Source organism: Lepisosteus oculatus, chromosome 15 (assembly GCF_040954835.1).
Source record: "Lepisosteus oculatus isolate fLepOcu1 chromosome 15, fLepOcu1.hap2, whole genome shotgun sequence".
Lineage (NCBI taxonomy): Eukaryota > Metazoa > Chordata > Actinopteri > Semionotiformes > Lepisosteidae > Lepisosteus > Lepisosteus oculatus.
This window is the reverse complement of record NC_090710.1, coordinates 6,600,676-6,621,367: the sequence shown is the minus strand read 5'-3', so window position 1 is coordinate 6,621,367 and position 20,692 is coordinate 6,600,676. Positions and strand designations below refer to the sequence as shown.

The 20,692-nt window shown below is 35.5% G+C and overlaps 1 protein-coding gene across 16 annotated transcripts in view; it reads left to right on the top strand.

Annotated features, from left to right (window-relative positions):
- The window catches only part of mbnl2 (muscleblind-like splicing regulator 2), an 84,205-nt gene that overhangs the window by 47,942 nt on the left and 15,571 nt on the right, over positions 1–20,692 (top strand). For all 16 annotated transcript variants that reach the window (XR_011181680.1, XM_069179153.1, XM_069179149.1 and 13 more), the window contains 3 exons: positions 10,644–10,808; positions 13,575–13,775; positions 16,268–16,522. Coding sequence is in view for 15 of the 16 variants with exons in the window: in XM_069179153.1 (XP_069035254.1) it covers positions 10,644–10,808; positions 13,575–13,775; positions 16,268–16,522 (621 nt within the window). In the remaining variant the exon portion in view is untranslated. The remainder of the gene's footprint in view (positions 1–10,643; positions 10,809–13,574; positions 13,776–16,267; positions 16,523–20,692) is intronic.

Here is a 20,692-nt window from a genome sequence, read left to right as displayed (position 1 = left end):
TATGCCTATAACCTACCAAATAACGCAATCATATAGATTCTTTTGATGACATTGTAAAGCTTGTAAATAGGGCAGTCTTGTGATACTTACTGGTTTTGCTATTTTGTCAAATTTAAGAAGAAAAGTTAATATGATTATGACATCTGACCTCGCCAGGGTCAAATCACACAACTTTATGGTTTTGTAATTTTTTAATATGCAGTACCCAGTACTCTTATCTAAGCACATTGCTTGCTAGTTTCATTTTGAGGCACAGCATAGAGACAATCAGTTTCTGAAGTGAAACAATTAGACATTTACTACAAGGAAACAAATTTAAGATGGGGTATGCTCTCCTGTTAAATCAGGTTTTAGTGACTGCTTTTTATGAAACAGCATAATATATAAATGAATGGGGAAAGTGCTCTTGGATCACAGCGGGGTAAAAAACAAAATGCAGCTTTTTACAATGAATCTTTTTAGTGCAGCAGTTACCTAGCTAATATAATCCTACATAGCTATTAATGTAATTTTTATTTGAGTAGAGTGATCTATAGCCCTGCAGCTGCAGTGAATTGAAGCAGGTGTAACAAACGTTAATTAGTCAAAGTTAATTAGCCAAGTTGGCCTAGTAACATAAGTGAAGTGTAACACAGATGAATTACGGATCAATAGTAAAATGTGACATATAAATTTGATAAAAGAAATCCCAACTGAAACCTGGCACGCTCCCAAAAATGTTATAAATTAGTTTAAAATTATTGATATTTCATGCCCGTTGAGCTGATTTTACGGTTAATACACAGCTCAGCTTAGCTTAGTCTTCTCCTCTCAAAGACTAAAACATTTGGTTCCTTTAGCCTGGCAGTGTAGGACATTTTACTGAACCTGTTAATGCATTACATCACTCTGGTGGTTATCTAAAGTGTACACAATATTATAAATGTGATCTTACTAGTGTGTTGTTTAGCTCTTCACATCCATCCATTTTCTAACTGCTTCTTCCAATTCAAGATCGCAGGGAAGCTGGAGCCTATCCTGACAAAGAGCAGGGGAAAGGCAGGGTACACCCTGGACAGGACACACACACATCAGGGCCAAGTTACAGAAGCCAATTAGCCTAACATAGCCAGTCTTTGGACTGTGGGAGGATACCGCAGTACCTGGAGGAAACCCATTACAAAAGGGGCAATGTAGGAATTGAACCCAGGGCTTCAGTGCTGCAAAGCAGCGATGGCAACCACTATGCTTCCATGCCATCCTCCACCCAAATCTTTCTGTCTCAACTGGAGAGTAAGCTATGGGCACACAAACTGGTATTACAGTGTAACCATCTCTCCCAAAAGCAAACATGCACTGAAATTTTTATTAAAACCAAAGCAGGTCAAGGCTTTTGGCAGTTGATTTAATAAGGAATGATCCATAATCTAGGTTAAGTAGTGGGTTTAACTGCCTGTGCATCTTGTTCTGTGTTGTTTATAGGAGTGCTTGTTGATAGAGTAATTCTGCTGCCCTTCAAATATGTATAGCTTAGCTATTAGTTCTGAATGTGAGACAGATATGGAGATATGCTTGTTACAGACTGGTCAGATGTGTAAGAACAAGGGGTTTGCTGTACAATAAGCAGTTTTCTTGCAATTGAAAGAGATCCTAAGCATAAAGAACACTAGCTCTTGCATATAAATCACAACTGTGTTAACAGTTGTGCTGGTAGCCCATCTGTAGGATTATTGGTGGAGAAACAAATGCATACTAATTACCATTGGGAAAATATTGAAACAAGTATTATATTCATTCTGATGATTTCAATAGATACCATGTTTGCATAAAAAATAAATAATGATGATTATTTAAATTTTTCTGTTTAAATTATAGTAGCGGGATTGAGCAAAGTAAAATAAAATAATTTGGAATCAAAGTGTCGCATCTACTGTTAAAAAGACAGTATAATGCAGTGAGAGCCTTATGAGGAAAAGGGAAACCTAATTCCCTTACAGCTAGAATTGTGTTTGATGGGAGCCTGTCAGTACCATATGTCTCACTACACAGTCCGTATTTGCATTTGGGACAAGTAATATAAGCTTTTGCATTTCAAGTTTTTATCTGATACACCTGTCATTTCTAAACAGCTATCTGCCAAAGGCTTAGTGCTAATGAAAGGCAGGCTGTTTTCCTGTGCAAATAAGCCCACTGTTACATCTTCTTGGTAGTATTTCCTATTGAATTTAAATACCAAAGAAAAGTTTGCATCTTTGTGTTTATTCAGACAGCTTTTAAGGAAGCGTCAGCATTTTCTCTGGCTGTAATTGTTCCAATTGCCCCCATCTTGGGAGTTAGGCTTGAATGGAATTTTTGGGGTGTCTGCTATGTGGAAATTTCCTGTTCTTGCAGATCTGTGTGGGTTTCTCCAAGTGATCCACCCCCTTGCAATACCACTCTGGTTAGATTAATTGGTGTCCCTAACTGGTTTCTGCAAAAATGCATGTCCCCTGCAGTGGACTAGTGTCCTGGCCAAGATGAAGCCCTGCCTTGTGTTGTTCATGACCCTGACCAGGAATGCTGCTGCTTTTTTAACATAGATGGCGTTATGTTGTCTGCCAGACGTGCCCCAATAATTATTTAGTTTCAAACAGTTTGTCAGATTTATAAATAAGGATGTTTTTACAAATATTTTAGCACTGTGGTAATTGTAATTACAGGGGGAAAATGAAGAGAAGTTAATCTAAAGTCTGCCACTGGTTTTAGAATACTTAGATTTTTCCTTCAAAATGGTGAAAGGACTCTTAAGAGTGACCTTATGCAGTGGTTGTTACTGTTAAACAGAAAAGGCTTAAAATGCTACACGATAAACGACAGTTCAGTGGATTACATAAATTCAAATAACTGAGTGTCTTCAAAGGGACAGCACGGAAAGAAATCGTTCTGGAGTGAAAGCAGTTTCATTACTGTCATTGTCAGGGGACACAGAAAAGCGAGCACAGCACAAGCTGTACAAACATTGGGTAAAAAAATAAGATGTCAAAGTGTAAATCAGACATGAATCATAAGGATCAAACATGATCCAAAGCATGCTCATCGGTGCACATACTATGGAGAAACCATTTGCTTTCGCCAAACTCCAATATAAATAGGTGTGCAGCCCACTGTACAGTATGAAGGAAGCAACAGGATTATTCTCCAAAGGAACTTCAAAAAAGTATAGGAATTTAAATATAAAAAAATTCGGAAAGATAGTGACTTAAAATACACACAAAATACACTGAGCAATTGTTTTAATATAGCTGGAATGTAATCTTTGTATATTAAATATTTTCTTTACATGTCGCACCACACTACCACATCACTTTTATTAACCATTTATCCAATTCATGGTTACAGTAGCCCGGAGCCTATCCCAGAAAGCATTGGGCGCAAGGCAGGATACACCTGAGACAGGACGCCAGTCCTTCGCAGTTGTTCATAAGTTAACGATTCGAATGCTCAGTATAGATCAGGAATTATTTGCCCACATTCAAATGAAATAAAACATATACAAAATGTCAAGATAATCAGTATATCCAGTAATTCGTTTTGACTATGGATGATGTTTTCAGAAGTAGCCCTGTGGTTTAGCAGGTGTTTTACATGCTGTTTTCAGTTTGTTTTCTGTCTTTTTTGTCATGTTATTGTATATTCAGATTTCAGTTTTTGTTCTTCATTTTTTCCTCTTCTTGTTCTTCTTTTCCATGCTCTTCTCTATGTTCTTGTTCTTTTTATTTCTTGTTCTTGTTCTTGTTCTCCTTCTCTTCCTCTTCCTCCTTCCAGGATATATATCCCACTGACTCAGATAGAGAACATAACACTACATGAGCCTGAACAATGTCAGGGAATTCTGTCAGCCTTTAACAGCCAGGCGAATATCAAACATAATGTCTACAGAGGTAGTACATTCAATTGAAAAGATACATTTAGTGATGGATAACATGAGCCTTGTGGAATGAACCAGAGAGCTGAAACAGCATTTGCGAGGTTTGTAGTCCATTAACCCCAGAACAAAAGGACTTACTGTATTTGTGCACTGACTTTAGTGAAGTTTACTGAGATTTTTGCGGGAGATGGGAAATTCTCTTGGGTTCAGTTGCATTTATTGGCTCTGGAGCTTATAAACCTGTTTTGTTTCAGCTTCCAATCTCTTGTGGTTTCTGCCACTCAGGTCCTCAACATACTGTATGCCGATTTTAAGTTCATAGCTGTCTCTCAGATTTGTAGTTGCAGTTTCCTTAACATTCTGAGTCAAATGCAGAAACCTAGACTCCTTCTGTAGGAGTGCAACTGTAGTATTTGTTGTCTCATCTTGTTTAGTTTGGAGACATTACTTTTAACCAGAAAAGTGAAAAGGAATCAGTTTTGACTGTACCTGTAACTAGCATCATGATGAACAATACATGATCAGTTTAGTAGCTGATGTATTCGAGAAGTGATATGAAGAAAACATTTTTTTACCCAGAACCTTGTTTTCTGAAACTAATATTCTACTGACCGCAGCTGGTGCAATAACATTATGCTAATGCATTCATTCAAAATGGATAAAGCAGAAAGGGCATGAAAAGATGGCACCCAGGTTGTTCTTCTTAGTGAGCAGAGGACTTATGTCAAGAAAGTAGTTATAGTCAATGTCATGGCATTTTTCAGAAAAGAGTTGTTGACCTTGTGCAATCTGGCTTCCTAAAAATCTCCCTAAATTCCGTTGGTGAAACCGGTTCTCACTTATCCACCTGATCTGCTGTGGGGCAGTAGGGCAATTCTTAAAATTATATTATGTATTATTATATAAGATAATATTAATGAATTATTATTTTTTTCTAAATTAAATTCTAGTGTTTCTGCAGTTATATGCAGTCCAGCAGTAGGGCAATTATCACAATTATATTATGTATTATTACTGTATATTATATATGATAATATTAATGGATTATTATTTTTCTTCTAAATTAAATTCTGGTATTTCTGAGGGTCCTGCCTATATAAATCACTACATCAAATTAGATGCTAAATCACATGACTGTTAATCTGTTTTTTCCCCCAATATGGGAATGATACCCCATTGACAGTGAAAGAAATACATGTCTGACTAAAATGAACCATTACATTGAAAATCCAAGGGAAAAAACAGTTACAATACACATCTTACTGATCGTTACATTTTAAATTACTAGGACTAAATGACTTACAATTTTTAAAAAATCGACACAAGTGGCAGATTATGTTCTTAAGTTTTTCGTTGTAGCAATTATTTGCTCAGACCCTTTAAGTGCTTACCTTTTATTGTTTTTAAATAATAATATTTTAGATTCATAATATGTTGTTGTCAATTTATATTAATTACTTTTTCAGTGCCATCAGTTCAGTACATGTACATTCTTCAGTTTTTAAATGTACAGTTTGGTGCAAAAGGAAGAACAATTGTTGGACTTCTCCAAGAATATTATGTGATTAAGTCTTTCAAATTGTGACAGCAGTTGTGAGCAGGACAAGCACACATAGAATAATGGATGCTGTGTGGCAGACTGCAGGATTATTCTGAATGAGTTTGTAGTTCAGTCGCTTTAACAAAAAGATTGGGAACTTATTCTGAAGAGATCCCTCAATTTGGCAAGCTCAGGGCCAGTTTGTGGCCACTCAGCTTTTTCTTTAAGCCTCTTTCAGTTCAGTATTTTCAAGCCATTTATTAAAATACAGCTCAATAATCCTAGTTCGTTTAGGATTACACACACTCCCTCAGTGTCACCTCTGTCCGTCTGATTAATCACTAACCTGTTGAACCCATGACCGCTGAAATACTTTACTCCTATTAATAGATTTCAAGTTGTCTCTTTGGAGACCTGAAGGATGTTACCATACAAGAGTCAATATGGTCCTCAGAATAACTTTACTTCCAAAACAAGGGAAGGCACTATAAAGCCTATGAAGCATTCCCTAAAACCCTTTTTTTTCTCATAATATCATCAAAAAGAATCTGAAGATAGTAATAAAACTAACCAGTGAAATAGAAAAATGCATTTGTTTGAATACTTCATTCTCCAGTTTTCATTAATAACATATTTTGTTACCTTATGTTATGATGATAATAGCAATAGATACACTAGATATGGTTCTGCTTTTAACCCTGCATAAATGTTAGCAGTGTTATTTTTAGCATTCAATTTTAATGGATAAGATGTTATTATTTTGGTTCTTGATTTGTGTATTTTTCTTCTGAGGGTTTAGTTGGTTTAGTAGGAAATTGTCGTTTATTTTTAACTTTGGAATCTTTTATGAGGGTTGTGATTTGGCTTTACTAATGGTGGTTTCATAAGCAGCAGTTTTCATTGCATTTCTAGTCTTCTCATTTCATCATTGGACAACCCCTTTATCCTGTCATAATTTTCTTTTACTATTCAAATCCTTGGGTACTGAAATATCTAAATGGAAAAACTTTCTTGTGAGATAAATACTATGTGTAATAATTATTCCTGGTTGTGTGGCTGAAGAGTGCTGGCAACAGAAGGTTACCTCATGTGTAATTATGACTAATGCAGTCTTACGCAGTCTGAATCATATGCTTCAAATTTCACAGAGTTCCATAGAAAGTTTAACATGCCTCAAAGGAGAGTAATTTGAGAAACAATATTTTTTGCATTTTCACTTCTTGCTAAGAAAGAATGGGTGCCCATTTCCCATTTCTCCAGAACATTGGTTTTCATTTATAATTTAAATAATTTCCTTTGTACTGTGAATGTCATTTTCAATCAAATTGATTCATAATGCATCATTGTTCTGTAGAACAAATGGACCAGTAAAAGGCTTTTCAACTTTTTTGAAAATCATTCATAAGCAAATTTAAGAATCCTGAAACTTTTACAAGCAGCATGGGATTTGTAAACACAAAAAGCAAAGCATGGATCTGTGTATTTATTTATTTAAGGATGCCTTGACTTTCAAATAAAAAAGTCAGATAAGAGTAATTTTTATATTCCACCTGTACTGGTTCTGTGGCTCTTGTGTCAATTAATGAGCCCTGTAAGTCAAATATTGTACTTTACAACATATTGTCCTATTTTAGTCATCTAGTGTGCTGTGTGCAATCTCAATAAGTCTTCTAAATGTGCAAGAAAGCTTGCACTAGAAAATATTAAGCAATTCTATGTTATTTTCATTTTGTCAAAATATGCTCAGACAGCAGGTCATCTGAAAATATTGATCTGTTGCAACAACATGCTATAATTGTTTCTCTAGGTTTTTAATTTTTATTTGCATTTTTCCTTTCTGTTAAAATAGTGAGCACTATATCCATATTGCAAACGTTGCCTCTCCACCTGACTATGTTAAGGACAATTCCTTTCTAAATTTTAGAACACAGGAAGTCACAGGCTTTTACTTTCTCAAGTAATGCAGACACCTCTGACTCGTGTCTTGTGTTCATATGGGATTTTGTCTTCTACCCAAAATAAATAGTATTTTTCTTTAAAATAAAATTTTATGTGGGGTGGAGAGGGACTAAAACTGTACAAACGATGTTATTTAACTAGAAAATGTAAATAAGAACAGCAGAATCTGCTCATACTATGATGATGTGGATTCTTGAAACCAGCATACCTCTTCCCACATCAAGAACTATAACTGCATCAGCAAATACTATGTTGACCCCCCCATGTTGTACCCGAACTTAGAACATTACTAATTTTGCTCATTTTTCGCTAATTTATTAAATTCTTATATATCACACTTGATAAACAGTTAATAAATTAATAATAAAAAGTACAAACCCTAGTTCAGAGAATGTTGAGACCCCTGTGTTGTCACAGTAGTGCAGGTAAGAGTATAAGAGTTGATTGAGACATTGAGACATAGAGAGTAGGGAGGAGAAACTTCATTGTAGTCAGACGAAGAAAGCCTGTAATGTTTGTTTAATGAAATGTAACAGGCTATAGCAGATTTGAAGGGGTAAAGTCTTAAGTTACTATATTGTTCTTCTGTGTTCTGTTGTTTAGAATTTTTATTTTGAATACACATTAATGTACAGTCTTTATGTACAGTACATGTGAAAAGTCACTTAATTTACTTGTAACTATTCTACTTCTTAGATATTGTTTATACAAGTATTAATTGTATCCTCTTGTCTACTGTCCACACAACATTGCCTGCTGAACGAAATAACATGCATCAGAAGCTTGTGATTATCTTCAAAGCAGCTTTTCATACTGCTCCTATGGAAGCTAGTTTTTGTTGTATTTCCTGGTCACTTCTATTATTGTGCAAGTTTTGTAGCTCCGCCCAAATCAAACCTCTCTGATGGTGAACAGCAGTTGTCCCAAGCTGGATTTCAGATTGCAGTCTATTCTCGGAACTGAATTCATGTTAATGTATGACAGCTGAAATGGGGATGACCACTAATGTCTTCTCCATGTGCCATTTGCAGAATTGTGTTCATATTTATTTCAGGAAAAACAGAACAATTTATTTATCAATATTTTTGGAGGAGACAAATATGTCTCTTAAATACTCCTTTTAAGTTTCAGAGAGTAGATAAGGTCTAATACAGAAACAGCTAATTCTCAAAACCCCTGTTTGGAATGGTACTCTCATTTTTAGCATTATACTGTGTATTGTTACAGATTAAAATCAAGACCTTTGTCAGACAAGATATTACTAGTATATGAATATGTGATGTTTTTGATAATGTAATTGTTAATCGAGTAAAAAAGCTTCAGCATTTTTTTAGATCCAATGCTGAACATATCATCATATAATAAAGCGTTCTGCACTTCTGATTGCTGCCTGTATTCATTATGAAAAATTCATGAAGTGTAAAAATTATAGAACATTTTTGGATGAATGCAATAAAGCCATAATACATTTTTAAATACAGTTGTCAATACTGAACCCAATGCGATGTTATTTAATGCACCCAAAATATATATACAATTCATACCTATATTCAGTCATGTCAGCCCTTTACCTTTGAGAATACTGAACTTTGTACACAACTGTCACAGCAACAGTAAATAATTCACAATACAGACTTGTTGACATGTACATGTGACACTATGCCTCTGTTCATTCATTCCTTAAATTCTGGCTGCTGTCAGACTGAATGACAAATGACAGTGAGACTGTTACCTAGACATTAGTGTAATATTAGATAATTGTGCATTAGATGATTGCACAAGATCTTTCTGAAAATTGAGACAAAACATGATGAGCACACTTGAAAGTTTTGTGATTTTTGCAGTCTTTGAAATATAATCTATGGTGGCAGCATATCCTGGAGAGTGTGAAAAGAATGTGCACTGTTGTCTTTGTTATCTTTCAAAGCATTATCTTTTCTGTTGGAAAAAAAAAGGCATTGGTCCAAAAATGATTGGGAATATATGGTATAGACTCTTCCGATCCACAGGGTGTATTGCCCAAAATAATTGAGGAAGAAGTAACCAGAAATTCGAATTCTAGTCCTAATGCATAGCTTGAGAATGTCGTGGTTTTCTTCTTTTTAAAGTGGGCCTTCATGGAATTAGGCAAAAATAAAAAAAGACTTTCCTAAAGCAATCTGTTGATACTGGTAAAACAAAACTTTTTTTGTTCAGAAATAATACCATGGGTATCACCTCATTCCTCTCTAAATAAACTTATGTGAGTCTTAATAAAATAATAAATTAGTAAATGGTTATGCAGGGGAATCAGAACATTATCATGAAATGTTGTCAGGGCTTATTTTGTAGTCTTTAGTTTCCTAAGCAATGTATTTGTACAAAAATGTTTTTTTAAGGGAAAATGCTGCTTTAGTTCATTTATAGTAAGGGTTAAGTGACAGGTATTTTCTTAGAACATAATTGGATTATCTATCACAGTAAAATATAGATTATACTGAGAATTGTGTGATCCAGGTTTGAAAAGCATTTTCTTTGTAATGAGAAGGTCATACCATTCTGTATTGGATTAGCATGCAGGGCATAAAACTAATTGGCACAGGATTTGTGTTTCAAGGAGATCATGACCCAGGTAGCGTTCAGATTTCTGCCTGAATTATCTGTGTCAGAAGGGCGTCTCACAGGGTGTGAAAATAGTTTTTCTGCTCAGCACTGTAACCTTCACAGCAATTCCAAACTCTGTTTTGACGTGGATTTTGTTTTCTCAGTTAAATACTAGCATTTTTTTTCTCGTTTCACAGCAGTCCTAGAAAAAAATGGATCCACAGATACTGGAAGAACTTTGTATATTTCTAGATTAATTCTAAATTATTATTATTTATTAACCATTACTTTTATTACTTTATTTAGTTTTAAATATTTATTTTTTTTGTACGAAAGCATAGTGTTTGATTAATTTTCGATAAACTAACATGGTAATTAAAAATGAGTACCATTTTAAGTATATAATTAATTTGAAAATTTTGATTTAATGATATTTATAAATTTGCCAGCCTGGAAATACAGAGTGTGTTGGACCCTACGAGGCAATGTAATCTGACTGCTTGAATGTCGAGATCTTTATTTTACGAAGTTCAGTATTTTGCGATACTAAAATTCAATTTTCCTATTAGCATTTTGCACAACCGAAGCTCCTGCTTTCTTCGTAAAATGAAAACAACGAAAAACTGCCTTAAACGTAAATTTGTTTTCTAATCATCTCTTTTGTTCTTGTCCCAGGGCCGATGTACAAGAGAAAACTGCAAATACCTTCATCCACCAGCACATTTAAAAACCCAGCTAGAAATAAACGGACGAAACAACCTCATCCAGCAGAAGACCGCGGCTGCAATGTTGGCTCAGCAGATGCAGTTCATGATACCAGGCACAGCCATGCAGCCAGTTGTAAGTCATTATGTTCTGTGTCTCTATTGATCCCTAGTGCTTGTGGGGCAAAGGTTTGACATCAGTAGTGTCTTTCACTGTCACACAAACTGTGTACTGTGGTCAGGAACCTGCGTCATAAACGTATCACAGAAGTCTAAATTAACAAGAAACCCATCATAAAAAGAGCCATTCTGCACAGCAGGAGTGCTGCCAACGTTCTTCAAGAGAGCTTGTCTCGGGGGTAAAACTTTTCTGTTAACTCTGTTGAGAATCTGCCTGGATTTCTGGCTCCTCGCAACGTGGATGAAAAGATTAGAATTGTGTTTCTGTCTGAAAACATGCTTATCTTTCTCAAAGTACCTAAGCTGGGTCTGCAATCTGGGTTGATTTGGGAATGCAGCAAGAGGCTTCTGCTGCCCCCAACTTTCCTGGACAAGCACCAGAGTCTAGAATCAGCAGGAATTCAAGGAGAATCCTGGTCTTTTGCAATGGGATATTAATGAACTAAAATTGCAATATACAGTATGTGAGATGTGTGCTTTAAGCTCAGAACATGTCTTTTCAATAATGTGTTTACATTTGGTGACTTTGTAAAGAACTGCTGCTATTATAAATGTACTCAGAAGAAAATGCTTATTGATAACGTGCTTAAACTATAGTGGTTGCAATAGTTGAAGCTGCAGCTGGTTTGAGGTCCTGAAATGGCAGTTGTTCAGATTTGGTTTCAGTTTTTCAAAAACCATGTGGAACTCACTATAAAAAGATGTTCAGGAAGCTTTACTTGTGTTCAATAAAGCAGATTACTGTGGGATTTTTTAACATTTATAATTTAAAATCTGCAATGGTAAAAAAACTGGTAAGTAATCACAGACCTCAAACAGGCACACAATTTAATTCTCCTTCAGAATTCCACTCTTTTTAAGTTTTATTTACTACTTATGGAAACATTTGTCCTCAAGTGATCTTGCATTCAAATACTGCCATTTTCCTTGATGAAAGTATTTGGGATATTAAATATTTAAAACAAATTTTACACAAATATCTCACATGAGTTATCAAGCATTAAACATTTTTTCTTATTATTAATGCCCTGAACTAAATTGCAGTTAATTTTCCAGTTTACTTAAGAATACTTTATTAAATAAAATGTATTACTTATCAGAATCCCCCAGTGATTTCATACAAATTGATTTTTGTCCAACAAAAATTGAAATCTGCAAAGCAATTTTAATTTTAGATTTCTTGAGATGTATTTATTTGAGATTCATTTGGATTTCAACAAGAAACATCAGAACAATAACAAGATACATAGGAAACATTGCAACACATTTAACAGGTCCCCATCACTCCCCAGACTCCACTACAGGCAGTCCTCACCAATCTTTCATTTATTCCAGTGGCAGCTTTGCTCCAGATCCTCAGAGTGACATCACCAGCCTTATTTACTCTGCTTCTGCATCACCATGTCCCTGAAGTATGACAATTATTGTCGTATAGCCAGGCTATGAGGAGGGAGTCAGCACTGTGCTCTCACGTTCTTTGCTGCAGTCAAACCAGCGAGACACATTTTCTGTTGATTTTAAATGATTTCTAAATATAAACACGTGCCTATCATTTCAGAGATTCTAAGTCTCTTGCTGTTCGTGAAAGGACCAGTCTGATTACAGAACTGTTTAGAAAACTGTACTTTTTGACAACAACAGAGTACTAATTTGTACATCAATAGATGGACTGCAGTAAAGAGTTGTTGTTTTTTTTCTTTTTAACAGGCCATTATATGAAGGCCTCATTTTGTAACATGGTTTGGTTCTGACAGGAAGTACAAATATGTACAGCCTCTGAAATAACAGGCACAAGCTGACATTTAGAAATCATTTAAAATTGGCCCCCAGAATGCAATTTTTCTAAAATGATTTCTTTGTATTCAATCATCTGTGGATGCTGAGGGGTAATTAAAAGTATTTAATATTATATTGTGTTAGTATTATAGTATTATGCATACTTTTGTGTATAGATCCCTCTATGTTAGAGGGAGTCTAGGGACCTTCATAGGCATCCAGTATAAATCCTAAAGTTCAGTAAAGTCCATTGCTTTATTTTAAATTAAATAAAACAACCAAATGAAACACTTGCTAAACATATCTATCTGACCCCTGTCAAACCTTCTGGTTTGCTATACCCTAGTGACAAAATCTGACCCTTATGTACACCACACCCTGTGTTTAACCTCTTGTGAAAATGCATATATTGTCAAAACATTATGCCATTTACTATTAGTGTGCACAGTGCAGGCAAAAGTAAACCAAAACCAGTCTTTTTTGATTGTTGTGGTGGCCTCTAGTGGCAAACCAACTATCACTAAATTATTCCGACTGCTGCAATTGCTGCTGTAGTTATTTTCTGAACTCTTTAACAAGTCTGTTAAAAGTACTGTTGCTACAGTGTGATTGCATTTCTAGAAGTGGCTTCTTCTATTATCCAGCTTTTGTCTGTGTGGGTGTGTGGTGGGCGGTGGACCACCAATATATTAGTTTGCATGCTTTTTCCTTACAAATTAAATTAGTGAATTCATTATGATAGGACGGACTGTGTGTTGCCTTTGTTACAGTCATGCAATATCAATTATATTTATACTTTTGTTGACAAATATATTGGTAAATTCAGGCATATTCTTAAGATTACAAAATGCATTACAGAATGTAAGTTATGAATTATGGCCTGAAAATGGTTTAATTTCCTTGAAACTTATTTTAATGACATCAACATTCTCCCTCTTGTCCACAGCCCACATTTCCCGTAACCCAAGGTTTAGGAACAAACCCTGGTATTAGCTACGCTCCTTATCTCACCCCTGTGACACCAGGCGTGGGCTTAGTTCCTACAGAAATGCTGCCCAGTACACCGGTCATTGTTCCAGGAAGCCCACCTGTCACAGTGCAAGGCTCTGCCTCCACTCAGAAACTACTGAGGACAGACAAGCTAGAGGTAACTGAACAGCCTGGGAAATATGGAAAATAAACTTGCAAACACATGCCGACGGCAATAAGTGGTACCTTTATGCAAATACGTGCCTAACATACATTGAAGAGTAAAAGAAAAGATAGCTATTTTCAGTTTGATTGTGTACCCAGACTGAAGCTTGGAAGAGATCTGTGTACTTTGGTGCACAGGGTAAACAAAATAAGCACATGCATTTCATGCTAAGGTTTGCCTGTTTTGAGTAAATTAAACTTTTCCGAAGAGAGTTGTGTCCTGAAGCACACAGTGCACATAAAGCTAACGTGTCTTTGAACAAGTTCTTTTTATACTGATTGCTCAAATACACCCTCTGTGAAAGACTTTAACTAGCTAATATTATATATGAAAATGGTTTGTATGATCTCTAATTTACCTTGGTAGGCAAATAGTAGAAGTCTGTTTTTGTAGATCTCATGGCGTCAGAAACATGTTAATCTAAGGCATTTGTAAGCATAAAAATAAGGGATCTGAAGGTTGTACTGTATAAAATTAGTCAAGAAAGGTTTGATCCTGCTTTACATTTATGTTTTGTATTTACTGCATTATTATTCTGAAAATGTCTAATTCACTTGATAATTAAATATTTTATTTAAATTAAGATGTGAGGGAAAACAAATTATGATTAACAAACCCATTAAGATTATATGCAACTTATGTGGCTCACTTTGCTTTCATTCAATGAATACATCTAGACTTCACAAAATGCCTGAATGGCTGTATAAATTGGCTTACACTTGTTTAAGATGTACATTTTATTTTATAATCACATTATTTTCAGCATAAAGGATTATGAGCTACTGATTTGTGCTTTAAATTGGAATTTGTCTTAAATTGTTTTCAATACTACTTAATTTTAATTTTATTTTAATGTTAAATCCTTACTTTTAAAATGCAGAAGCTTCTGATCTAACAGACCTGTAAAATATCAACTTTGCACAAACATAACTTAGTGGTGTAAAGCAAAAGCATTCAGTTAGCATAACACATCAACATAAATGATAGAAATTACAGCAATATATAAATATAGGGTCTAAAAGAACAGTCTTGAGGAGGGCTTAGAAGGTGGTCAGCGAAAGTGCACCTGATCTATCTAGGTATCCGGGTCAGCTACAGGGATACAAGACAAGGAAAGGCACAGCACAAGCGACAGGATCGTAAGGTGAATTAACAACAAAATGACCAGCAGAAGTAGAGTGGACAGGACTGTAGGGGGTGTAAAAATGAAGAGATGTACAGTAGGATAGGTTCCAGGATCCTAAACTGTATACTGGCAGAGATAGATGGGGTGTGAAGAAAAGGCAGAAAAAGATCTTGTTCAAGAGAACATATGGTGAGCATGTCTGGAAAACCTTCTGCTTAGTGTAGGAAAGGCAGGGATCAAAGATTCCTGGCAGTGGAGGAGAAGGTGATAAAGTCAAGTCAAATAGATTTTGAGAGGTCAGAGAACAGGGGAAGGGTATAGATTAGGTCAAAATTATTTATTTTTAGGTGACGTGAAGACATTCAGGAGAAGGTGACTGATAGGCAAGTTAGATATCTGCAAAGACCTATCAGTTATAAAATGGGAAATAAAGAAAACTCTCAGCACCTCAGGCATAAAAGTGGCTATGGTAAGAAATAGGAGACTGAATATTTAGAGAAAAAACAAGGGTCCTTGTACTTATCCATGTGGAACACCTGTTTAATGAGGATGAGATGGAAAGAGAGACACACATGGCAATGTCCGGAAGGAGCAGTCAGAACCAACCAAGAACAGTGCCTGAAATACCAATACAAGAGAGTGGATAAGAGGATGGTGTGGTCAACAGTGTCAAAAGCTGCTGAGAGGCAAAGGGGATATAAAATAGTGGAGAGACATGCAGAACATAGAGTGAAAGTACAGAATCTTTCTGGAGAGTAAACTGGATGGAAATCAGACTGGAAATGGTCAAGCAAGGAGTGGTCAGCAGTGGTCAATGTGATGTAAATGCTGTTGAATAAAATGCTCAGCTGTTGAATAAAGGCTTGATCAAGAGATATAGAGAAACATTTATAATTCCAGGGATATCTCGATAGTACTGTAGGTTTCTTGAGGACTGGAATTATGCCAGGCTTATAAATTATAAATTATAAAGTAGATCTTGGAGCAGAAGAAAGGTGGAGCCACTTGGAGAGGATGAGTAAGGTTTTAGAGGACTGAGAGAGTAGAAAAGGAAAAGCGAGATTACAATGACTATCATCCAGTTAAAATGGACAGAAGCTTACTGATCTGTTAATTCATTTTTCTGCACACATTTAATAAACATTTAATGTTCTATATTGTGTCAGAACATTTATGGTATTTTTTAACATTTGATCTCCTGGGAAAGTGACTGCTTATTTTTACGCTGATTTATTATTACCTACCTGATTATGTTTTTGTATTTGTGTGTCTGCTTGTGCTCGTTTGCGTTTGTTCTGTGCTTATGGTGTATGTCTAGGTCTGCCGGGAGTTTCAGCGTGGAAACTGTGCGAGAGGGGAGACCGACTGTCGCTTCGCTCACCCCAGCGACAGCGCCATGATTGACACCAGTGACAATACCGTAACGGTGTGCATGGATTACATCAAGAGCCGCTGCTCAAGAGAGAAGTGCAAATACTTCCACCCTCCTGCACACCTACAGGCCAAAATCAAAGCTGCGCAGCACCAAGCCAACCAGGCTGCAGTGGCAGCACAGGCAGCAGCGGCAGCCATGGTAAGCCCCAGCACATCCGCAAGGACATTAGCAAGGCAGGGTCGCGTGGCTCACGGGCCATATAGCAGGACTGGAGTGATAAATGGAAGAGTGGTGCACAGTTGTCTAGAATATGGCTCAGCCTGTGCCTCAGAGTATATCAGATTTAAAAAAACAGAGTAATGCTTTGTTTGAATGTTGCTGCATAATCCCTTTATAACTGCTACACTAGACATTCTAATCACAAGCATAATGCTCTACAGGGAAATATGACAATGACGCAACTTGTGCATAAGAGATCATGACATTGATTTTATCATCATTTGTAGCTCTTGGTATTTGATGCGATGCTACAGTAGATGTCATTACCTCTTATGCACATCATGTCATTTGCACATGTTTCTATTAAGCATTGTAGAATTGATTATAACGTGTTGTGTAGCAGTTATGAAGGGATTATGAAGCCATTATGCTGCAACATTCATATAAAGTCTTACCTAAAACAGGATAATAAAGCAGAGTGTTCTGCTGCAATAATTATTTCGGATAGAGGCGGATGGAGTCTGAATTCCAATACAGTAAACCCTCGGTTTAACAGACTAATGGGGAGAAGTGGTTTCTTTTAGCCCCAAAACACACTATGATATGAAAAAATTGACATAAACTATATAAATGCTTTCTGGATTTGACAACTTATTTTTTGGATAGTTAATCAACAAAGTCAGTGAAAATGGTTCATGTGTCTTTTTTATCATATACAGTAAAAGCCCTTTTATTTCATGTTTTGTAAATAAAATGTATTTACAGTACAATGTGTTAAATAAACTGTAAAATTCACTAAAGCATATCAAACACAAACATCATAAGCAATAGACCTACCCCTATAGTGCATCGTTGATATTCCTGAATTTTAAACTTGCATAGTATTTACAGTATTTTTACCCTTTTTTACGTTTGCATTTTACAGAGATTTATTTACATATTGTAATTATTGTTATCATTTTAGTTTATTTTTAAATGATCATTTTTTGTTCTGTAACACACACAAGACACAAACAACACCCATCGTAAACAATATGTTATTGCAAGGAAAATCTGCTGTTTCTAATTTTACAGATAAAATTCCCCCTTAGCAGATTTTGTCTGTTAAATCCAATAAATAGAGGGTTTACTGTTTTTAAAAAGACTAGACCACTTGAACAAAGCAATAAATGATCCACTTTTGCTTGATTTTTCTATGGAGTTATAACCAAAATTCCTGATTGTTTGAACAAACTGACAAACTTTAAACATCACCCTGCTTACAAAAATATTACAGGTGTTTTTAAATTTACATGTACATACAGTAGACCTGCTCAGTAGAAGTTCAGTCATCCAACAAAGAATGTTGTTGTTTTGTTGGTGTTGTATTATTTTAAATAATTTTTGTAGATACTCTAAGGAGAGCAATGTGGAGCACTGTTTTGTACTTACACAGCATTAATGCCCCTTTTATTAATTTTAAAGGGAAGTTCCCTCCAAATTATTTTTTGGCGGGGTGGTTTAATATAAAATGTTATATTTCAACAGTTCACTGCACTTTAAAAGAATTCAGGTGGTTCAAGCTCATTCATAGATATTCACTCAATTTAAAAATATATAAAGTAATAAATGGATAATGGTATATTTTAGTTTCTCATGGTAACAACTTATTTATTTAGAATATTTTTCATCCTGAATTATGTATATAATTTGTTTTGGTGCCCAAGTTTACTTAAGAATAATATTCTGTTTTTATAAACACACTGTAAATAAGGAAAAAAAAATTCTTAATTCCTGAAAATGCATTATACTGGTAGTTCATCTACATTTACATCCAAGTGCAGATAAAAGCAAAGCTATGAGCAATTGTTAAATTCTAGCTGGTTAGCCCAGCTTTACAAGAAATATTTCTTAATAAAGTCTAGTGAGTTATTATTTGGGAAACTTAAAAATTAAAAAGGGTGTTTGGTTTGTATCTCCACCTTAAGTAACCCATTGGAGCTAATTGTATTTCTAGCCACTTTTGTAATGGCTTGTTTAAAATTTCAGTCTACATCATTTGGTGTTTTTCTCCTAAATTCCATGATCCTGGTACGGTGTGCCTGATTTCTGTTCATTAGCACCACAGCTGATCATTGTTTTAATATAGAAGAGACTTTCAAACAAGTTGTGTGTTCTGTTCTCTCTGTGCAACCCTCCGTATTGCAACTGGTATCTTCGACCACTTGCGTGCTGCATTTTTGCTTCTTTTTCACCTGTTTTGTTGCACTTTAGTGCCAGGGCATATTGCCTTTCAAGTATCGGTGGCACATGTTCGGTGGCAAGATTTTCCATTACAAAACATTTAGCATTAAAAAAAACATAAGTAGTTGTTGGGTGCATTATCCCATTCCTGACTGGGCTGCCTCATAGCACTAATAGTGTGGTTGTTGCTGAACACAACAATGTGTAATTGGAACACTAGAGACTAGAGCCAATATCCAGTCCAGATTGATCTAATGCAAGAATGTCCACCCAGCCCTGGTCCTGGAGCGCAGCATCTCTACACACTTTCTAACAGCAGTTAGAACATGCAGAGCTGGGAGAAGCTGTTCAATTATTTCAGTTAAGCCAATAATGAGCCGATTTATTTTGTTAAAAAGTGCCATACAGTATTGACCCTCCAGGACCAGAATTGGACCATCCCTGATGCCTGTCCCTTGTGTGTATTGTGTAAAGAAATGTACAGAGATAACAAGGGACTTTTGCAATATACTTGAAAGTAAAAGTCTTTTTTACACATTTTTAGGCCAGAGTCTTGAATTTAATATAAAGATGCACCAGATTTTATATTATTTCTTACTCACAAACATCTCTACACAGCTACTGTAAATTCTTTTCACTAAGAGCCAGAGGGAAACCCAAATTGAAGTAAACCAAAACCCTCAGACCTATTTGGTGGGATTTACACTTTGTTTAGACCTACACTTAAAAACTGTTGTGCTTTGCAATACATTGCAGGAAAAATCTTTGTGTTTTTACTTTAACAAGACATGTGTTTCAAACAGTTTTGAACACTATTTCCAGAACTCTGTATTCTGTGAGATGTGACTAAGACTACTGCCCTCTGCATTGTTGCACTGCTGCTTCTCGTTTTGTTTTTTTTGCAGCTTTTGTTGTATTGTTTTGTTATTTGTAGTGTGTATGTTGTCTGCTCTTCTGTCTGTCTTCAGTGTTTTATATTATCCTGGCTTGCCTGAGGTGCACTCAGTTCCCAAGCTTGATAAGCTTAGCATAATAAGCTTTTTGAAGCAATAATGCTTTATAATTTGAACTCTCCATTTTTATTAGCTCAAAATTATTACTCACATCTCTCTCCTGTTTCATCATTGTATTTCCATTTGTGTAAGCAAGAAGTCATTTTGCATGGCCATTTCTGTGTTTTAAAAGGGGAGGGTTATCTTTGACATTGTGTCTTTCTTTCAAAACTGCACAAGGTGTATAATTTGCAGTTTGCCTTTAACAAGATGTACCTACAGGTGACAAAAATGACCCTCTATTCATTTTTTATTCCATGTGTTGTCACTATTATTTTGTCTTTGTTTTGCATATCATTAAAGCATGATGTTAAAAGGAGAGAACTCTATAAAGCTATACAGATACTCTCTTAAATGATCATGCTAGGAAGCAGGCAGCAGACATACAGGTCATGGGCACATACAGTACATGTTTCTGAATAAAGCAGTGTTTTGGATAATAAAGGTCAAGGAATCTGATGAAACTAGAAAAGTTATGATTTAATGTACTTGTAAGCTTCTTTCAAAATTCAGGGCTGTATTTTTCTGACAGTTTTCATTTTAAGATACTTTTATTAATAAAATACAAGATCAGTATAGGAACAAGAATGAAAATATTACACTGTACAAGCAAGAAAAACAGAGCTCCACATTCTTATGAAAAATACGTGTTTGGTTTCATTAAGCAAAGGCAGGATATAGTACTTGCTAATCACAATTTTCAGCGATGAAGCACTATCTCAGTCAGTTAAGCAATTACTCAGAAATACTTGTTGTCCTTCAAATTGCAGGGAACTATAAAATGTGAAGTCTGAATCTCAGATATATGAAATATGCTTGAAATGTCCAATTAATGAAAGTTAGCCTACATTTTACATGACAGAATTTAAACAAA